Source organism: Notolepis coatsorum (assembly GCF_963971535.1).
Source record: "Notolepis coatsorum genome assembly, chromosome: 2".
NCBI lineage: Eukaryota > Metazoa > Chordata > Actinopteri > Aulopiformes > Paralepididae > Notolepis > Notolepis coatsorum.
Window position 1 is genome coordinate 16,759,152 of NC_140166.1, and position 22,952 is coordinate 16,782,103.

Genomic DNA, 22,952 nt, shown 5'->3' on the forward strand with positions numbered 1-22,952 from the left:
GGTTGGTCAAAGGTATGGGGGAGGGCGTACCTCGGCTTGACAATCCGATGGCCGCGCTCCTCTGTCCGGATATGGTGTGGGAGCCCCTATGCAAGCCGGTCCTCCAGGGGAGGTCGGCTAGGCGATTGGCTTATTGGGGTGACCAGTCATTTATCGCCGGTACACAGTCGCTGGCTGCGGCTTCTAACATCGCCCACCTGGCTAGATTTGTATCGGGGATAATGACGGGCGGCGCGGATCTGAACGAGGTGAGGTGCGATCAGATCACCCAGGCTGCGGGAGCTGTGCTGCACCTCTCCCAGGTGCTAGCCATAGCCATGGGTAAAGTGCGCGCCCTGGCCACCCTGGGCCAGCGTCACCTTTGGCTGGAGCAGGCTCGTGTACCTGAGAAGAAGAGAGCCCCTCTTCTGACGGCCGACCTCTCCGACGCTGGCCTGTTCGGGAAGGCCCTGCTATTGATGACCTCAACATGCAGAGAGATGGCAGAGGAGAGATCCATCCTCCAACCCCATTTTCCGCCTCCCGTCCTTGCCGGTGGGGGCAGAAGGCTTCCGCGACGTCGAGCTGTCTCCGTCGCCGCTACCACTGCTCCCGCCGCCGCTGCTGGCCCTGCCAAGAGGGCTAGGAGACGAGGCGACGCTTCAGCCACCGCCGGCCCATCCCAGACCGGAGGAGACGGTAGGGAACGTCGTGTCCAGCAGACTGTAAACTACCGTCCCTCCGGGGCTCCCCGGGGTGGCCAGACTCGAGCGGCGCGAGGTGGCAGGCGCCGCTGAGTGACTTTTCCCCCTCTGTGTCCCCTCCTCTACACCCTCCCCGGCCCCCCTATGATTTTGTGCCTTGATCACATATTATTTATTTAATAAAAAAGTTCTCTGATATAAGGGGGACTGTGGTTGGCCGAACAAACTGTGTGTTTCTTCAATACAAATCATGTGGTGGGGTTGTGTTTTATGAATCTACCCTGTTACGTTGGGGGAATGAGTTGTGTTGTGTTACGAGTTTTTAAGCAAGGTCTGCAACTTACACTCGGTAATAGGTTCTATTAGCTTGATACTCCACATGCAATTAGAACTGGTGATATTCCATTGCTTTAACTAAGTATGTGTTCACAACGCTGTGTTGTTAGTTGCAGTAATGCTCGTACACACTTTTCATGGCCTAGCCATTACTCTCGTTCAACGTCTTCCTATAGCTTAGGCTGCGGGTATGGGATTCACGCACAGGCGACTTGTGTTTTTTGTTGTAATCCCTTTTACACTTTGTGGGTAGCTAACATTGTATTAGCTTATGCTATATGTGTTTTGTTCTACCAGAGGTTTTCAAAATGGCTACGGTTGTTTTCTGTGTGTAGGGATAGAAGGTGTGTTTTTCGGGAGGGGGTGTCGGATAAACCCCTCCTTTACCCACTTGATTGGTTTAGAGGTTGTTGACCCTCCTGCTAAGCCAGTCAGGGCCAAGCCAGTGCTTGGCGGGGGAGGGGGGGGGGGGGGAGGGGTATTCTACCGACTCCTGTTATGACAGGATCCGGTGGGTTTTCCCCCCCCGTTATAGCGTTGTTGCTATGGCGACGCCTTCCATGAGCTGGTGTCGTAAAGATGTCGAGGGTAGAGCGCAGGACTTAACCTGCTGCGCTCGTTTTTGTGTCAAACTTGAGTCTGTTGGTCACGTGTCTCACAGTTTACATATCTTTTTCTTGACCGTGGTCTCATGTGGGAAGGTGTTTCTGGGGGAATCTGGTCTTACACTCTGATTAAGAGGAGTGACTGGATTAAAATCATGTGAAAACACAGGGTTTTTTACTCCCAGCTGTGCAGTTAGGTCATACATGTGATGCCTTTTCTTTATTTTATAAAGAGTTGAATGTTCATTCATGGAGTTGATTGCATCTCGCCCCTCTTGTCGTTTCCCTGGGCGTCTTGGGGATTCAATATGGTGGTCTAGCCGGCCTATTGTTGATGTGGGTATGTCCAAACGCACACATAGTGCTGGCTCAGGATGTGCTTTGGCCGTTGCTGACTGGCGCGCCTCGTTTGCTTTGGTGAAACAGCGTTTTTATGGAGCAATTGGGATGGGGGTTTTTCCTCTTCCGACATCCTGTGTGTTGTCGATGGGTTCCCGTTCATGTCAGGGGATGATGACGGAATGGGTCTGGGCATATGGGAAGGGTCTCACGCCCTAGGGGTGGGCCGCCGGACGCGGTTCATACCGACACGTCTGGGTGGCGCCTTCTTTTTATGTTGGGATCAGACGCGCATATCTGCCCCTTCTCCTGGGGTTGGCAGGTCGGCGTGGTTAGGGCACGGGACTGGTTCTGGTCGCGCTGGTCCAGATCAGTGCACCCGTTGTCCGCTGGGGATGCAGATCTGCTGTTCTGGTACCCTGAGGGACTTAGGGTTTTTTCGGGGGGAAAAATGCTAGGTCGATCCGGGTGTCACAGGGTTGTGCGTTATGGGACCCCTTGTTGGTACCGAGTGCGGGGTGCTGGGGGCTGGTCTTCCATATTACGCTCTTCTCTTGCGTTTTGGCGCTGAGGAGCCTGTTGGGTGGGGTTAACCTCCTTTGGGATCCTGTGCTCCCCGTATCGCCGGGCCCGGTCCGGGGTGATGCCCGTTGACCTGTAGGCCCGGGATGGCCCTGTTGGGAACCGGAACGCGGGCTGCGGTGGTACCGCCGGTGCGTTTCGGGGTTTTCCTGAGGGGTTATGGGACCAACCATTGCATGGGGTGATGCCTGGGTGGTTGGTTCTCTGGTGTGTTGCTGCAGTGTCAACTCCCGGTTCTCCGGTTGAGGGTGCCCCTGCACGTTCATGACGTCTGCCGATCGTATGGGCTTTTCTGTGGGCAGCTGTCAGGGGCCGTGTGGTCTACGGATCCCGCTCCTGACGTGCTGTTGAAAGCTTGGTTATGCGACAACGCCAGCATACGCCCCTTCCGCCGGGGCGGCTGTTTCGGCTGTCCTTTCTGGCGCCTGCCTCGTCCGCAGTTGTTCCAGGCTTGGGTTGACAGCCTGTTGCCTGGTCTTCCCCGGTGCACTGCCTGTTCCGTTGGTTAACTCTTGTGTGTTATGACCATGCTGTCTGCCTGTTGCAGGGCTTGTGTTCCAGGCGGTGTGCTGTTGAGGGGGACAGGGCCCGCTCGGCTGAGGGGCCTTTGTCCGAATACGCTGGCGATGTGAGGGGCGGGGTCACTAGGTGCCCCCCTGGTGGGGTCTTGATGCTGGCATCATGGACTTCTCCGGGCCCCCATTCCGGGGGTCCAGTCCCTTTGGTGGGTCTGGGTCTTCCTTCGCGCTCCGCTGCTACGGCCTTGCCACGGGGTTGGGTTTGCCCTTGACCCCGTGATTCTGGGGGCAGTAACGAGGTTGTTCCTCCGTTCGTTCCCGGGTGGCATGCGGGTTGTGCGTGTGTGTAGTCGTGGGGTCAAGCCACGGTCTGCTCACCCTGTGCGTTAAGTTGCTTGAGAGCTCTTCGCACGGTCGGGTCCGTCGCCTTCCCGTGAAGCCTCTAATAGGGGGGATACCCTCCATTAGGGGGGGTCGGGGGGGCTCGGCCCTCCCTGTTCTGATGGTTTTGGGGGGCTGTCAGCGGGGTGTATTTGTCAGCCAAGTGGCTCCGCTTGGCCTCCCTTGTGCAGAAGGCGAAGCCAAGCTGAGCCCCTAACGATACAGAACGTTAGGTTATGACTATAACCAAGTTCTGTTAGTTAGGGGCGAGGCTTGGCTTCGGACGGCCGCTGCAGCCCTTGACCTCACCTTGTGGTGAAAGCTTGGGAAGGAGGAGAGCAGGTGACCACACACCTGCTTATGAAGGTAAGCTGATGAGGGGTGTGGTCAGACTAATACTGGTATTAGAGGTACATTTGTGGTTTATTCAGTACGCGTGCACGTACGCGAGATAGTGCAGAAGGCGAAGCCAAGCCTCGCCCCTAACTAACAGAACTTGGTTATAGTCATAACCTAACGTTTTGTTGTATGCAAAGAGAAAATGTTTAAATTGTACAATCTTTCAGCAGTCAGTCTGGAATTAATGTATGCATTCAAAAGTGCTGAATAAATGTTTTATGGACCCATAATAGTGATTATTAATATTATTTAAGTTAAAAAACGTGTCATAATCAGGTAGCTGAACAAAAAAAGAATACATTATATATATATTTCTAATGATCATTTTCGGCCTTTCGGCATTCGGTTTTCTGCCAACTGTTTCCTATTTTCGGTATCGGTTTCGGCCAAGAATTTCCCATTCGGTGCATCCCTACTATTTATGTGCAATACCCTTTGATTTTAATTATCCATTCTATTAAAAAGAATAACTGAATTGAACTCAAACTGAACATTTTAACAAAATTTTAACTGAAACAAAAAATCGCAATATATTTTTAGGGGGGGGTCGAATATTCGGTCTTAACACATTGGGCGCCGGGCATTGTGCCCATCATTATACCCAGTCTGCCACCGCTGTAAGCCTATGGAGATGTTTACCTTCTTTGCAGGGCTATAACTTTTTAAATATTATAGCTATATCTGCATTACTATGGCCCATTCAACATCGATTATCTATCGTTCCGGATGTGGGAACGTTATATTTTTTCATTCATACATTGTTGTGTTAATACCGTCGAGAATATAAGTATGTTTTTAAGCTTTTCTGCTGTAATTCCAAAAACGCTAGTTATAGGCCCTGACGCATTATGATAGATTATCGATTGGCGTTTATTTCCTATACACGCTATATAAAAAAATTCAAGTGTGTATGATCGGTATTCATTATGCTTCATCATGCGTGAAGGAAAGGGGGGGGGGGGGTCGTTAAAGGCCTGGGCGGTATGCTTTTTTTCACACCGTTATACCTTCATGACCTAATACCCTGGTGCACGGTATATGACGGTATGACTTTCATTCATTATCATCAGCGTAACGCTTGCTTATATTGAAACACGTTGAGATTAGGGCTGTTCTTTCAACCTGAAAGTGCACTTTCTTCAACCTCGAGGTAAACAAATCTCACAGAAGGTAGACACTGCCGCCTGCCGGCACCATCCAGGTATCGACGTGAGCTAACGGTAGCTAGTTAGCCCGGCCGGCAGCCCGGCACCATGTATCAACGTGAGCCAGTTGCATTAGGATTAAAAAATGTCAACACTCACTCACCCCGTTTTATATTACATTCCCATGAAGTGCCTCCGTCTCTCGTAGTCTCGTTGTGCTGGATGAAGTCACTGGTGGCGAGTCGACTCATGGTGCAAGGGTTTTGCTTAAATCCAAACAGACTGTAGTCCTTTAATTGTCCAAATGCGACAGTGTGTGCAAGTTTAGCTCTTCTGTGGTCAGGGAGCTCATCGTGGGCTGGAGTGACGGTGGTTAACTTCGACGCTTCATCGTTCAATAACATCATATTATTAATATTATTATTGCTTAAGCTTTAGCAGCTGCTCAGAGTTAGAGAAAATGCATACAGGTAGGTTAGTGTGACGCACATCTGCTCACTCAGCTCAGCTTTGTGCGGGGAAATACGGACCGCCTCCCCTGCCCTCTGCTGGCCGTGCTGTGTGTGTGTGCACGCACTTCAACCAACTCGAAAGTTAACTCCGTTTCACTAATGGAAACCGAAACCCAATGCCGTCCCTGTATAAACTCCGTTTCAGTGGAAATAGAAACTTAAACCAAACTCTGATTTTGACGATATTGAAAATCAATACCGTCGGTATTTCTAAATACCCCGGTATACCTTAATACCGTCATACCGCCCAAGCCTAGGTCGTTTATAATTCCTTGATCGTTAGTAACGGCTTTATTTAGTATGGGTTGATATATTGATCAGACTGATTGCAAACAAAGAAATGGACAATCGGGCTGAAATAACGTTAGTGTCCTCTTACCGTTCGACTGGAGGAAAAATATCCCAATTATTTGACGTCGATCTCCTAGATCCATTTCCGGTTTGTATGGCGCAATAAACGCTGAAATCATATTGATTATTGCGTTTAGAAAGCGATCCAAATGCACTCGAGTGTTTGTCTGGACCCACGTAACAAGATAGTACTGCCGGAGGAATTTTCTCGATGCACCGATCGCCACTTCCGGTTTGGCCTGAGTGTAACTCGCCCGACCATCCACCAGGCGGCAGTATTGAGGCGTTGCAATCTCAGACAGGGTGCCGCTGCAGTCCGGAGGGAGGCTGGATGAATTATGAATGCCATGGCAAAAAAATGAAATATTGATCCCAAAAACGATTTACGCCTTTGTTGGCGTTCAACGCATGGCGTGCAATAACGACTTATGCCGTTTATGGCGCACAATGTGTTAAGAACAGTAGACTATTCTAAAAGGATTTTGGTCAGTCATGCACATCCCTACCGTAGATCCTCTACATCAGTGGTCACCAACCTTTTTAAGCCCAAGATCACTTTTATTTTTTTGGTGAAGGCAAGATCTACCTATTGAAGCGTTGAGAGAAAAAGACAGCCAAGATTGTACTTTAAACTAAATTACTTTTATTTGCCTGTATTCTAATTACATGCAATGCTTTGGTCCAACATTAAAACGTCAAAGTAGAACTATTATGTACTTTCTCAGTCAGTGCTAAGTGCAGTCATCTTATGCAGCATCACTTTTCACATCAAAACAAAAGTAGAACTGTAATGTGGACTTTCTCATATTATTAACATTGACAAACATATTTACAATTAGCATTTTATAAAGTAGAACTGTAATGTGTACTTTCTCAGTCAGTGCTAAGTGCAGCATCACTTTTCACATCAAAACAAAAGTAGAACTGTAATGTGTACTTTCTCAGTCAGTGCTAAGTGCAGTCAGTGCTAAGTGCAGCATCACTTTCACATCAAAACAAAAGTACCCGGTAGAACTGTATGTGTACTTTCTCAGTCAGTGCTAAGTGCAGCATCACTTTTCACATCAAAACAAAAGTAGAACTGTAATGTGGACTCTCAGGGTAAGATCTAAAAAAAAAAAATCAATTTTTTATTTTCATGGAAAGATCTACAGGGACAGTCTCAAAGATCGACCAGTCGATCAAGATCGACGGGTTGGTGACCACTGCTCTACATATACAATGTATTCCTGTCTTGTCACGTACAGTAGCAGTGGCAGTGAGTCAGAGTATCTTTAACACTATCAGTGCCGACCTTGTTTACCTTTTTACCCGGTTGAATGCCATCATCCACTTCAATGTTAGCGTTAAACACGCATAACCTATGTTTTAAATTATGGCTGTGTCTAATCTGCCCGTCGCTTATCAATGACTTGTTTGCAGTCAACATTGTCAAAACGGATTGTTTTTTAATCGGTTCATATCCTTTTTATAGCATTTCGAAAAGCTATCGTTCTCTCGAAAATTTCCGGGAAAATAGAAAGATTCCCCCATAAACAGTATTTATTGGAATATTCTCGAATACACTAGACACGTTGTCATTTGTCGGCCTATTTATGAATCGTTTTCAAATAAACGCTAGATTATCGATAGTATATGTGTACTTATGCACGCTATAGAGGCGGGCTGAAAAATCTATTATCCATTTCCTCAAGATCACACACACACACACACACACACACATAGGGACTAGGGGTGGGACGATACATCGATCCAGATCGATATATCGATCTATTATCAATAATCAAATAGGATCAATGCAACGTAAAAAGATCGATTCATATTGCAATACTCTTATTTTGAAAATCCCCTCGTGAGCATATCCGCCCGGCCGGAACAACAAGCTCAGCGCAGCTCCGTGTGTAGACGTTAGATAGTATTGCTTCAGAGTCCGCCTATTTTGCCCGAAATAAGTGCCTGTTGTTTTTTCCCCACAAGGGGTTAAATGCATCTAACATGCTTTCCATCCTCTCCATTCCTTTATGCCCAATATGTCGCGTTAAATACCGAAATGAACGTTGCGTGAGCTAACTATGCTAAGCACTGCAGCTAACCATGAGAGGAGAGGAGAGAGGAGAGGGGACTTGGGAAAGAGCAAGGGTGGGGGCACTGGGCAGTCTACCTTTCTGTGGGGGACTGGGTTGCGTGAGGGGCATTCTGTGTGTGTGTGTGTGTGTGTGTGTGTGTGTGTGTGTGTGTGTGTGTGTGTGTTACTGAGGATGGACAGATAATGTTGATATTTAAACATGAATACATAATATATGTATTCATGATCATCATGCAACATAAAACAATTGTAGGAAGTTTGGGAGAAAGGGTTTTAGCTTGCGTGTTGTGAGTTCCAAAACATTTTACTTAAAGTTTAAAGCTCAATATATAAAAAGTTAACAGGAGGTCTATTTGTATTAAAAACAATAGATTGTTTTTCATTTAAATGTCTGGAAGAGCTCAAAAATAAAAACATCAATTGATATTTCCGTAGCCTTTTTTTTGTTGATCTAAATGTGACTGATTGTGTTAAATGGGCACATAATATCGCCTCATATCGATCGCAGGCACCTGAATCGAATCGTATCGTATCGTGGCAGACTTTGTGATATCGGCAAATATCGTATCGTTGTCCAAAGAATCGATATCGTATCGTATCGTGATGAAACTGGTGATTCCCACCCCTAATAGGGACACGCTGTTATCTCAGTGAATACAGCTCCGATTACCCCAAGACTGGTAACATAGACTCCTTACCTTAGATCAGATGTTTTCCAAAAAAATTATTCCAATTCCTGATCACCATTCCAAATATCGATCACGCTTATTGATTGATTATTGCTGTAAATATATATTCCAGGCTGCATTCCAACTTGCGATCAGATCCCTCATCATCAGACGACTCGCCAGCACAATGGAGCCAGTTGGCTCCACCTCTACAGATATACAGATCCCAGGTCAGTCTAATCGACTGACCTGCAGTTACACAGGGATAGACGATACAGGGTGGTTTTTTCCCATCGGAGCTCCTGGGGGGGCTGCTGTACCAACGGGAGACTCGGTTGATGAAATATGAATTCAGATTGCTAATAAAAAAATCAAACGACATTTCTCGTCGTTCATGATAAAACGAGATTAGTCGTCGGCGGCATTCAAAGTGTTAAGGACAGGTCTACTGTCGTTTGGATCAAGCTGGCCAGATGACCTGCATCATGGTAACGTTGTGTTGAGAGACACCTGACACGGAGCCTCGCTGGCTGAAACCACTTCCTGTCTCTGGCTTCTCAGTGGTCCTCAGACTGGATCAGCACAGGAGACACTTTGGTCGCGTTTCCATCAACGTATTTTGAAGCATCACATTGGAAAAGCTTAATGAAAACGACATAGATTTTTTTTTTTTATTAAAGTCCACAATTGCGCATTCATTCACTTGAGGTGGATTTTGTAAATGTACATTTTTTTTATTTATTCTACATTATTTATTTGTCGAAGAAATTATGAAGTTGAGGATAAAGGCTTCCGTTTGCTCAGCTGTTTGGTCCGATTACATTCACAAAAGCTCACTTGGCTGGCAGCTGCACCGCCAGCTTAGTCAGACGTTCCTACGAACACCATGTCAGTGTTGGCGAGTGGGAAGCCGGTGGGGTACGAGTCCTGGTCGTTGCAACAGCGACCCCTACTGGTCCTATTGGTGCCTGTTCAGTAGGACTGGGAATCACCAGAGGCCCCATGATATGATATTATCACAATACTAGAGTCACGATATTGTAACATCACTGCAATTTATTACCTTTTTCCAACTGCAAATTATGTCCCCAACGGAATCCTTTGTTAAAGGAACACGCCAACATTTTGGGAAATTAGCTTACCGTCTTCTCCAGAGAGAGACAAGAAGATGGACACCAGTTTCCTCTCTGTGCGTTCAGTAGAATCTGGCTGCATGTTAGTTTAGCTTAGCACAATGAATGGAAGCGGACAGTGTGCCGGTTAGCCTTTGAGAGAGGTGTTAGTTGGACAATGCCTACGCTAACCATTCATACCATTCATACCATTCATTGTGCTAAGCTAGGCTAACGTGCAGCCAGATAGATTTCTACTCGACGCACAGAGAGGAAACTGGTATCTATCTTCTTATCTCTCTCTGGAGAAGACGGTAAGCTAATTTCCCCAAATGTTGGCGTGTTCCTTTAACATCTGCAATAAAAAAGGTTATACATCTGTTTTATCTAATAGAATAACGTCTGTTCACCTCATTCCATTCATCTTGATTGCATTGGGATTTGGGGGCGTGTCCTAATGCGCATGCTGGAAGAACACGTGATACACAATTTTCTGGGACCCATTTTCTCCTACTGTGCTCTATAGACCTGTTCACTGTATACAACAACATACCGTGTTCGAGCCAATCAGCAATACCAACTGAGTCACGTGACTAAGTTGCCCCCTAAAAAGGTAAGACAGGGCTCTAGGGAGAAACCATGACACTCCCCTGACTAAAAGTAGTTTCAAACGAAAACGGCTGGATGTCATTTAGCCAAAAGGGCTGTCTTAAATACTTCGAAGCTTCGTTCGATGGCACAAGCTTCGAACATTAAAAAAAAATCGAAGTTAAAAAAATAAATAAAATAAAATTAATGAATAATTTTTTTTTTCAAATTTTTCTTTTTCACATTTTTTATTTAATTTACATTTTTACTTCGGTGTGTGTGTGTGTGTGTGTGTGTGCATGGGGCCATTGGGTGGGGCCGGGGGACAAATACACTGGAGGAAAGTAACCCAGCTCAGCACTGCCCAAATTATATCATCACTATTGCCTGTTTGAAGGATATCATCCTCAAACACATATACACCACCTACACGCGCGCCTATTCTCAGTCCTTGCCCCACAATGGTGGAATGAACTACCCACCCCAGTTAGGACAGCCGAATCCCATCCAATCTTTCGCCGTCGACCCAAGAGACGCACTTCTTCAACCATTATCTGAAATAAAATTTAAAAAATAAAATAAAAAAAATCTAACCCTAACTAACCTTACTGTCATGCACTTGTCCTAATAAACTAACCTACACTGTAACTAACATGCAACACTTTGATGAACATTGTTACTCAGCTGATAGAGTTGTATCCTTCCTGATGACCTGTCGTACAGAACTTGTAAGTCGCTTTGGATAAAAGCGTCAGCTAAATGACTAAATGTAAATGTGAATGTAAATGCCTTGTAGAATTCCACACATAAGAAAGAAAGATACTGGGATGAATAAACAAAATAGGAAATAAAATGTAGAAATGCATGCAATACATAAATAAATATGAATCTCCATATATGAAATAGAACATTTAGATAAGGTGCTACTGAGATGTTTTGGTGAGTTCTTTGTTTTTTTTGTGGAAGTAGCCCTTCTTAAAAATGCATGAACATTCACTGATAATTGGTCTGTAGTGGAGTCTACAAGGTCTACATTGCCGGACCATGTAGAATCCGGACCTTGTAGACTGACATAATTCTGTGCATAGATTAGTCTACACAGGCCATATTTCAAATAATCAAAATCTTACTTCATTCATCTTAAACATTCTTGATTTGGGGGATTGGTAGTTCCCATGAAATCTGAAGTTGTTCAAACGACAACAGCGATCCACCTTGAATTAAATCACACTGTGTTGGCTGCGTCACAGTCACGAAAGGGGCTACTTAATTCATTAATCCAATCCACTTTATTTATAGAGCACATTTAAAAACAACAAAGTTTACCAGAGTGCTGTACAAGTCCCACAACATAAGATACAAAAAAAAATGTATAAAAAAAAAAAAAAAGTTATTAATTTCTTTTTTTTATTCGAAGCTTCGAATTAAAATCGAAGCTCGGCCCCGAAGCTTCGATTGCCAAAAAAAAATTCGAAGGTCAGCCCTGATGGCTGTGAGTGTGAGTCTTTCATCTTTTACACATCTAGCTTTGGCATGGATTGATTGTTTAGATCGCTAGCATGGTTAACAAATGCAAATATGTTGTTCTGACCAGGATTACATTCTGTTTGCCCCCTTGATGCGTGCGCACACGGAGTCTGACGTATACAGCGAATGTGTCTATATAGCGCCAATTTCATCAACTAGTGGCCAAAAAGCCCATTGGACACTGTTAGTTACCATAGTTGACCAGGTCTGAGTTCTGCCCAATGCTTTCACATTCAGTAACTTCACCACCTTGTGATGTTGTCTGTCATCTCTCTCATCTGTCTGTCTGTCTGTCTGTCTGTCTGTCTGTCTGTCTGTCTGTCTGTCTGTCTGTCTGTCTGTCTGTCTGTCTGTCTGTCTGTCTGTCTGTCTGTCTGTCTGTCTGTCTGTCTGTCTGTCTGTCTGTCTGTCTGTCTGTCTGTCTGTCTGTCTGTCTGTCTGTCTGTCTGTCTGTCTGTCTGTCTGTCTGTCTGTCTGTCTGTCTGTCTGTCTGTCTGTCTGTCTGTCTGTCTGTCTGTCTGTCTGTCTGTCTGTCTGTCTGTCTGTCTGTCTGTCTGTCTGTCTGTCTGTCTGTCTGTCTGTCTGTCTGTCTGTCTGTCTGTCTGTCTGTCTGTCTGTCTGTCTGTCTGTCTGTCTGTCTGTCTGTCTGTCTGTCTGTCTGTCTGTCTGTCTGTCTGTCTGTCTGTCTGTCTGTCTGTCTGTCTGTCTGTCTGTCTGTCTGTCTGTCTGTCTGTCTGTCTGTCTGTCTGTCTGTCTGTCTGTCTGTCTGTCTGTCTGTCTGTCTGTCTGTCTGTCTGTCTGTCTGTCTGTCTGTCTGTCTGTCTGTCTGTCTGTCTGTCTGTCTGTCTGTCTGTCTGTCTGTCTGTCTGTCTGTCTGTCTGTCTGTCTGTCTGTCTGTCTGTCTGTCTGTCTGTCTGTCTGTCTGTCTGTCTGTCTGTCTGTCTGTCTGTCTGTCTGTCTGTCTGTCTGTCTGTCTGTCTGTCTGTCTGTCTGTCTGTCTGTCTGTCTGTCTGTCTGTCTGTCTGTCTGTCTGTCTGTCTGTCTGTCTGTCTGTCTGTCTGTCTGTCTGTCTGTCTGTCTGTCTGTCTGTCTGTCTGTCTGTCTGTCTGTCTGTCTGTCTGTCTGTCTGTCTGTCTGTCTGTCTGTCTGTCTGTCTGTCTGTCTGTCTGTCTGTCTGTCTGTCTGTCTGTCTGTCTGTCTGTCTGTCTGTCTGTCTGTCTGTCTGTCTGTCTGTCTGTCTGTCTGTCTGTCTGTCTGTCTGTCTGTCTGTCTGTCTGTCTGTCTGTCTGTCTGTCTGTCTGTCTGTCTGTCTGTCTGTCTGTCTGTCTGTCTGTCTGTCTGTCTGTCTGTCTGTCTGTCTGTCTGTCTGTCTGTCTGTCTGTCTGTATTCTATTTAACGTAACGTAACTCCTCTTCTCTCCAGTTCCTGCGAGTGACCAAGCAGTACCTCCCCCACGTGGCCAGGCTGTGTCTGATCAGCACCTTCCTGGAGGACGGCTTCAGGATGTGGTTCCAGTGGGCCGAGCAGACAGAGTACATCTCCTCAGCCTGGAGGTGTGGCTGGTTCCTGGCCTCCTGCTTCGTCCTCATCAACCTCATTGGACAGCTAGGTCAGAGCCACAGACAGACTGACAGACAGACAGACAGACAGACAGACAGACAGACAGACAGACAGCTAGGTCAGAGCCACAGACAGACTGACAGACAGACAGACAGACAGACAGACAGCTAGGTCAGAGCCACTGACAGACAGACAGACAGACAGACAGACAGCTAGGTCAGAGCGACAGACAGACTGACAGACAGACAGACAGACATACAGACAGACTGACAGACAGACAGACAGACAGACAGACAGCTAGGTCAGAGCGACAGACAGACTGACAGACAGACAGACAGACAGACAGACAGCTAGGTCAGAGCGACAGACAGACAGACAGCCAGACAGTCAGACAGACAGACAGACAGACAGACAGACAGACAGACAGACAGACAGACAGCTAGGTCAGAGCGACAGACAGACAGACAGACAGACAGACAGACAGACAGACAGACAGACAGACAGACAGACAGACAGACAGACAGCTAGGTCAGAGCGACAGACAGACAGACAGACATACAGAAAGACGGCTGGGTCCGACTGACAGACAGACAGCTAGGTCAGACAGACAGACAGCTAGGTTAGAGCGACAGCCAGACAGCTAGGTCAGACAGACAGACAGACAGCTAGGTCAGACCGACAGACAGACAGACAGACAGCTAGGTCAGACCGACAGACCGACAGACAGACAGACAGCTAGGTTAGAGCGACAGACAGACAGACAGCTAGGTCAGAGCGACAGACAGACAGACAGCTAGGTCAGACAGACAGACAGCTAGGTCAGAGCGACAGACAGACAGACAGCTAGGTCAGACAGACAGACAGCTAGGTCAGAGCGACAGACAGACAGACAGACAGACAGACAGACACTAGCTCTTCCCATGTGTACGTGACATAATAGTCTGTCTAGAAAGAGATATACAGTATTAGCCTTCAAGGTCCATCTTTGTTGCGAGGAGAATGAGCCAGCTAAGCATGTTTGCTTATATTTATGTATTATTTATTGGGTTTGGGAACATCCACACTTTGGGTATGGGAACATCCACATTTTGAGTTTGGGAACATCCACATTTTGAGTTTGGGAACATCCACGCTCTCTAGCATGTTTGCCAGCAAGTTCAGAAACCAGAAATAGAACTACAACAGCAGAAGTGGGTGAATAAATACATCACAATGTTGTCTACATTGAAGGGGAAAAAACAGAGTCGCTCTCTCTTTCTTTCTCTCTCTCTCTGTCCAGGTACCTGTGTATTAATTCTCAGTAGGAACTTTGTTCAGTACGCCTGCTTTGGCCTGTTTGGAATCATTGCCCTGCAGGTGAGATATAGGCCTACTGTTGTCTACACCGCAAACACTATTCACTATTAGTAACACTATTCACTATTAGTATAGTAGGCCTACTGTTGTCTACACCTCACACACTATTCACTATTAGTAACACTATTCACTATTAGTATAGTAGGCCTACTGTTGTCTACACCGCAAACACTATTCACTATTAGTAACACTATTCACTATTAGTATAGTAGGCCTACTGTTGTCTACACCGCAAACACTATTCACTATTAGTAACACTATTCACTATTAGTATAGTAGGCCTACTGTTGTCTACACCGCAAATACTATTCACTATTAGTATAGTCTTGTGTTCATTCATAGTTAAAGACAGTAGAGGTTGAGTTATTATCTAAAGATGGTAAGTTAGAGGGTTGTATTCATTCATATTTCAAGACGGGTAGAGGTTGAGTACTTTATGTACCCAATTCACAATTAGTATAGTAGGCCTACTGTTGTCTACACCTCAAACACTATTCACTATTAGTATAGTAGGCCTACTGTTGTCTACACCGCAAACACTATTCACTATTAGTAACACTATTCACTATTAGTATAGTAGGCCTACTGTTGTCTACACCGCAAACACTATTCACTATTAGTATAGTCTTGTGTTCATTCATAGTTAAAGACAGTAGAGGTTGAGTTATTATCTAAAGATGGTAAGTTAGAGGGTTGTATTCATTCATATTTCAAGACGGGTAGAGGTTGAGTACTTTATGTACCCAATTCACAATTAGTATAGTAGGCCTACTGTTGTCTACACCTCAAACACTATTCACTATTAGTATAGTAGGCCTACTGTTGTCTACACCTCAAACACTATTCACTATTAGTATAGTAGGCCTACTGTTGTCTACACTTCAAACACTATTCACTATTAGTAACACTATTAGGGGTGGGAATCGCCAGAGACCTCACGATACGATACTACCGCGATACTTGCGTCACGGTACGATAGTATCGCGATACTAAATATATCGCGATACGCTGAGTATCTTTATTTATTTTTTATCACATTTAATTTATTACCTTTTTTCAACTGCAAAGTAAAACTTTGTCAACATGTTTTATCTAATAAAATAAAGTTCAGTCTGTTCATCTCACTTCAATAATTGTTATTGCAGAACATGGTATTTTCTCAAGCAGACAGATGTAAACACTGTAATCTGTGTTGCATGTACCTGACAAACTGAACTGTTTGTATTACAGTCATATTCCAACTTAACTGAATGCACATGTGTGTGTGTGGACTACTGTACTATTACAGGTATTGAAATGAACAATGCAACTTCCTTATAAAAAAAAATATATATATATATATATATGAATAATTAAATATCGATACTTGGCGTCTGTAACTGAGGGGTACAATTCCCTGACTGTATTGATAAGTATGGTATCATTAAACCACTACCGCTTTATGTACTTTAATTACTGGCCATACAGTACATGATATATAAATATGATGAACACTTCCCACATTGAATCGGTTCCACACAAAGGTATAATCAAGTATTTATTGCAGCAAAAGGTACATAATATACTTCTCTATTATACTTTGGATGCGCTTATAAGGCAAAGGAATGTGCGTAGGCAAATCAATAATGAATGTCCATTCTCTGGTTACGCAGGAGGTAATTATACAACCTGAATCTTAGGGAATTATATCTATGGTACACTAGTAATATATAGCGGGAGATACTGGAAGGGTCCCCCCGGTTGTAAGCCAGCAGGGGTAGAGGATCTGTCGATAGTAGAGAGTCTGGTCAACGATGACTAAGGAGACTCCAAGTACAGGAGACGGTGCAATAGTCTCTTGATCCACAGACGAATACAGCTGTTCTCCGTAGACTGTAGCTCCACAGTGAAGAAAGCTAGCCGGCCTCAGGCTCTCTGAGGCGCGGACTCGAGTGGTCTCCTCACAGGGTAAATCCAACACGTGTAGGCGTCGGCGATTCTCCGCTCCATAAATCACAGGACCAAAGCAAATATAATCCAGCCGCAAAGGGCTATGTAGTCGTCGGGTAGATTAATCCAGTGTACATGTCCACACGGTTCTCGTCTAGGTCTCCTCGGGTGAAAGCGCCATGAAAGCAGCCCAGCCTGGATAAGCACTCTAGCTGGTACGAGGAAGCGTTGGTGATGCTGGTCACTGTAGAACTTTAGCCGCACGATACACTATACACAAATAGACTATTACTGACTTAATAGAAATATGTCGCACTCGACGGTATAGCGCCAAACTCTGACAATTCAGTTATTAATTCGCACGCGGTCTCAATGCTCTATTTTGGGGCCAAACAGGCCATACTTCACCGCACGTATCGTGGGTGAGGCTTCAACTTATTGGGTAACTCTTTGACTAAGACTAAGTGCTTCTGTATTCACCTGCGCCATATTTATATGCACGGCGAACAAACTAGTGCCAATCTCATTTCTGTCGCGTATCCCTGGGCAAGGCCGGGCATGCACAGACATGTCTTGACGGTGACTTTGAACCTGACTCCGGAGGCATGGCTCTGGCGCCTGTGGACCGCTGTCCAATAGGAGAATGAAATATTATGGTCTGGGCTAAAGGGATATTCCGTGTATATGTACAAGGAATATACAAGGGATATCAAACGATATACAAATACTATGCAATATATATCAATCAATAAATATATATATTCGGTTTAATTTGATCCTTTGTTACAGCGTCCCTGTATCGATACCGTATCGCCACGCAAAGTATCGCGATACTACTACGTATCGATTTTTTTTCCCCACCCCTAAACACTACACTATTAGTATCCCTATACACTATTAGTAACATTATATAACCATATATGTTTTCAGAGTAACAATGTTTTCAAACTTTATTATCTAAATATACTAAGTTACTAAGTATCAACCTCTACTAATATACTAAGACAGTAGAGGTTGAGTACTTTATTATCTAAAGATGATAAGTTAGAGGGTTGTATTCATTCATATTTCAAGACGGTAGAGGTTGAGTACTTTATGTACCCAATTCACAATTATTATAGTAGGCCTACTGTTGTCTACACCTCAAAGACTATTCACTATTAGTATAGTAGGCCTAGTGTTATCTACAGATCAAACACTGTTCACTATTAGTAACACTATTCACTATTCATGTAGTAGGCCTACTGTTGTTTACACCTCAAACACTATTCACTATTAGTATAGTAGGCCTACTGTTGTCTACACTTCAAACACTATTCACTATTAGTAACACTATTCAATATTAGTATTAACACTATAGAACCATATAGGTTTTCAGAGGAACAATGTTTTCAAACTTTATTAGTTAGTCTTGTGTTCATTCATAGATAAAGAGGTTGAGTACTTTATCATCTAAAGATGGTAAGTTAGAGTGCTGTGTACATTCATAGATAAAGATGGTAGAGTTTGAGTACTTTATTATCTAAAGATGGTAAGTTAGAGTGTTATGTACATTCATAGATCAAGATGATAGAGGTTGAGTACTTTATTATCAAAAAAATGGTAAGTTAGAGTATTGTGTTCATTCATAGATAAAGACAGTAGAGGTTGAGTACTTTATTTTCTAAAGTTAAAGTGTTGTGTTTATTCATAGTTAAAGACATGTCAAAGTTGAGTAGTTTCTGGTGAAATAGCACATTCACACTCCCAAGTGATTTAGAATTAACTGCAAATCAACTGCAAATGTCAAAAGAAATTCTAAATGGACTTATATGGTTCTTCAGTGCAAGGGTTCAGTTATGAAAAGTGTTTGGTATGAATCATCCTTAAGCCCTCCTGGTGTGTGTCATAATACTGTATGCCATCTCTCTGCCTCCAGACGGTGGCCTACAGCATCCTATGGGACGTCAAGTTCCTCTTGAGGTGAGCCTCGGATCACACCTGACAATCATCACTCTTGTCAAGACGTTGATCTACACTCTGTCATCCAGTTCTCAATCTGTTTACTACATGTACAGTACCTTCAGGCTTCCACTGCTCTCCGATCAAAAGCACATATTCAGTCCTGTCCCGATTTTAGAATCACTGAATTCATTCACCCGCTATCATCTTCAAGTTTCAAGTTTCAAGTTTCTTTAATAGTTGTCATACAAAAGTACAGAATACTTTTATACAAAATGCTTCTTACTGTTACGCTCCAGAGACTGTGCTAGACAAGATAAGTATGAAATAAAATAGTAAAGTAGAAGTAAAAATAGAGGTCACAGTGTTCAGTATAGACATATGTACAATGTTCGATGCAGAATAGAAGTAACTGAGTTACCATACAATATACAATATACTATGCAATGTACTAATATACAATACTATATAGTGCAAAGCAGAAATAGGATGAGGTACAATTTAGGTACAATTTACAGTAAGGTGTACGAGTTGTAGTGCAAATCCTTTACCAATAAATATAAAGTGTGTTTAGGTGATCTAAAGTGTGGAGAGTGGGTGCTGCAGTGTGTTTGTTTAAAGTGAGTGTGTGCGTGTGGATGTGTGTGCTGTGTGCATTTGATGGTTGTTGCATAGTGTTTATTGTTCGTTGAGCAGCCTGATGGCCTGAGGATAGAAGCTTCTTCTGAGTCTTTCTGTGCTCGCCTTGAGACTCCGGTATCGCTTTCCTGACCGCAGCAGTTCAAAGAGGCAGTTGTTCGGGTGGCTGGAGTCCTTGATGATTCTCTTAGCCTTACCCCTGCACCGCTTGTTGTAAATGTTCTGGAGGGTGGGAAGCCCCCCTCCAATTGTGCGTTCGGCTGAACGTGTCACTCTTTGTAGTCTGCTTCGGTCTTGTGCAGTGCTATTCCCAAACCAGGAGGTGATGTTGCCAGTCAGGATGCTCTCTGTCTATTGTACATGAGTAGAAGTTCTTAAGGATCTCTGACTGACTTGGAACTTCCTTAGGCGCCTGACTTGGATCTTCCCTCTCCACCGCCTACCTCACTATCCTCTTCCCCCTCCACCCCCACCTCACTATCCTCTTCCCCCTCCACCCCCACCTCACTATCATCTTCCCTCTCCACCCCCCACTTCACTATCATCTTCTCTCTCTATCCCCCACCTCACTATCATCTTCTCTCTCTATCCCCCACCTCACTATCCTCTCCCTCTCCACCCCACCTCACTATCATCTTCTCTCTCTATCCCCCACCTCACTATCATCTTCTCTCTCTATCCCCCACCTCACTATCATCTTCTCTCTCTATCCCCCACCTCACTATCCTCTTCCCTCTCCACCTCCACCTCACTATCCTCTCCCCCCCACCTCACTACCTCTTCCCTCTCCACCACCACCTCACTATCCTCTCCCCCCCCCCCCACCTCACTATCCTCTCCCTCTCCACCCCCACCTCACTATCCTCCCCCCCCACCTCCCTATCCTCTTCCCTCTCCCCCCACCTCACTATCCTCTTCCCTCTCCCCCCCACCTCACTATCACTCCCCCCCCCCACCTCACTATCCTCTTCCCTCTCCCCCCCACCTCACTATCCTCTTCCCTCTCCCCCCACCTCACTATCCTCTTCCCTCTTCCCCCCCACCTCACTATCCTCTCCACCCGACCTCACTATCATCTTCTCTTCCCCCCCCCCACCTCACTATCCTCTTCCCTCTCCCCCCACCTCACTATCCTCTCCCCCCCACCTCACTATCCTCTTCCCTCTCCACCCCACCTCACTATCCTCTTCCCCCCACCTCACTATCCTCTTCCCTCTCCACCCCCACCTCACTATCCTCTTCCCCCCCACCTCACTATCCTCTCCCCCCCCCACCTCACTATCCTCTTCCCCCCCACCTCACTATCCTCTTCCCTCTCCCCCACCTCACTATCCTCTTCCCCCCACCTCACTATCCTCTTCCCTCTCCCCCACCTCACTATCCACTTCCCCCCCCACCTCACTATCCTCTTCCCCCTCCACCCCCACCTCACTATCCTCTTCCCTCTCCCCCCCACCTCACTATCCTCTTCCCTCTCCCCCACCTCACTATCCTCTTCCCTCTCCCCCACCTCACTATCCTCTTCCCCCCCCCACCTCACTATCCTCTTCCCCCCCACCTCACTATCCTCTTCCCTCTCCACCCCACCTCACTATCCTCTTCCCCCCCCACCTCACTATCCTCTTCCCCCCCCCCACCTCACTATCCTCTTCCCCCCCACCTCACTATCCTCTTCCCCCTCCACCCCACCTCACTATCCTTTTCCCTCTCCCCCACCTCACTATCCCCCCCCCACCTCACTATCCTCTTCCCTCTCCACCCCACCTCACTATCCTCTTCCCCCCCCCACCTCACTATCCTCTTCCCCCCCACCTCACTATCCTCTTCCCCCTCCACCCCACCTCACTATCCTCTTCCCTCTCCACCTCACTATCCTCTTCCCTCTCCCCCCCACCTCACTATCCTCTTCCCCCCACCTCACTATCCTCTTCCCCCTCCACCCCACCTCACTATCCTCTTCCCTCTCCACCTCACTATCCTCTTCCCTCTCCCCCCCACCTCCTGCTCCTCTCTCCTCCCGCTCCTCTCGCGCTTCTCGCTCCTCTCTCCTCCTGCTCCTCCCTCCTCCTGCTCTCTCCTCCAGGAACCTGGCTCTGGGAGGAGGTCTGCTGCTCCTGCTGGCTGAGTCGAGGGGGGAGGGCAGGAGCATGTTCGCCGGCGTGCCGTCTCTCCGGGACAGCTCTCCTAAGCAGTACATGCAGCTAGGCGGCCGCATCCTGCTGGTGCTGATGTTCATGACTCTGCTGCACTTTGAGTTCAGCCTCATAGCGGTAAGTAGAGGAGCTGAAGATCGTGACGACTCACAGTGGGAGTTCTGGCCGTTGTTCCCAGTGAGCCGGGCAGTTTAACACATTGGCGCCCAGCCACGGACATTTCCGTGTTTCGGCGCCATGCTTTTAAAGGGCCGGCAAGGTTGTTTTGGCTTTTATTCCATTTTTATAACCTACTCAATGTCACAGAGCGGCACTGCAGATTTACCCCACTCTTGGAATTCTGAAAAGTGCATTACCGGCCAGATCCTCATAGGGGCGCTGTCTCGATAATGCAGTGTGCCCTGTGGCAGAACGGTGATCTCTTTCTTTTTACTTTGAATGGAGTTTACTGTTAGCTGGAAGCTATGCCTGTAGCCTGTAGCTTGGAATACCTTTTGCGACGCCGAATTCACTATGCAGTAAAGGAATATATCATCAGCCAATGGACATATCGATCTACCAGATGGCGACCGATAACTGGGAAATCCTTTTGGGGATCCAACCGGCCCACGGTAAGATCTTTTTCACGTAAATTACACGCTGATCAGGCCTTGTTATGACACTCAACCAGCCGATCAGCGAATGTGGCTAGTGAGGCTAACGCCTTTATTGGTAACCAATAAACAAAAAACAACGTCCCCCGCCACCCCCTTTCATGCATTCATGGTGGACCATGAATACCGACAATATGCATTTAGCGTTTTAGCTCTAGCTTCTGTAGTGCCGAAACGCTGTTCGATTTAATGTTATTAGCTTAGCGCCCTGTATCTCGCCTTCCAGGAAATATACTAGCCCAAATCTCATATAACGCTTATATTCACAAGGCTATAAAATGAGAACGTATTGATTATTTAAAATTATTTCTTTAAGCCATTTTGAAGGGATGGTTTATGGTTTCAATTGACAGATTGAGAATGGACAGATAGCAATACTATAAAGTATAGATTTAGCTCTACAAACAGCCTCATGCCCAATGCAAGTCTGTTTTGAAATGCTTGCCGTTAGAAGGCGTGAGAATAGAAGGCCCCCAATGGCCCCGAATGTGTTAAGACAGTGAGCAGAGCGGTTTCAGACAGGCAGCTTCAGACAGTGAGCAGAGCGGTTTCAGACGGGCAGCTTCAGACAGTGAGCAGAGCGGTTTCAGACGGGCAGCTTCAGACAGTGAGCAGAGCGGTTTCAGACAGGCAGCTTCAGACGGTGAGCAGAGCGGTTTCAGACAGGCAGCTTCAGACGGTGAGCAGAGCGGTTTCAGACAGGCAGCTTCAGACGGTGAGCAGAGCGGTTTCAGACAGGCAGCTTCAGACAGTGAGCAGAGCGGTTTCAGACAGGCAGCTTCAGACGGTGAGCAGAGCGGTTTCAGACGGGCAGCTTCAGACAGTGAGCAGAGCGGTTTCAGACGGGCAGCTTCAGACGGTGAGCAGAGCGGTTTCAGACAGGCAGCT

General features: G+C 46.0%; 1 protein-coding gene across 1 annotated transcript in view; it reads left to right on the forward strand.

Moving 5' to 3' along the window:
* Positions 1-22,952, forward strand: part of LOC311222665 (surfeit locus protein 4-like) — a 51,570-nt gene that overhangs the window by 23,032 nt on the left and 5,586 nt on the right. Inside the window, exons 2-5 of the mRNA XM_084307260.1 lie at positions 13,256-13,442; positions 14,673-14,749; positions 18,597-18,640; positions 21,342-21,528. Coding sequence (XP_084163386.1) covers positions 13,256-13,442; positions 14,673-14,749; positions 18,597-18,640; positions 21,342-21,528 — 495 coding nt within the window. The remainder of the gene's footprint in view (positions 1-13,255; positions 13,443-14,672; positions 14,750-18,596; positions 18,641-21,341; positions 21,529-22,952) is intronic.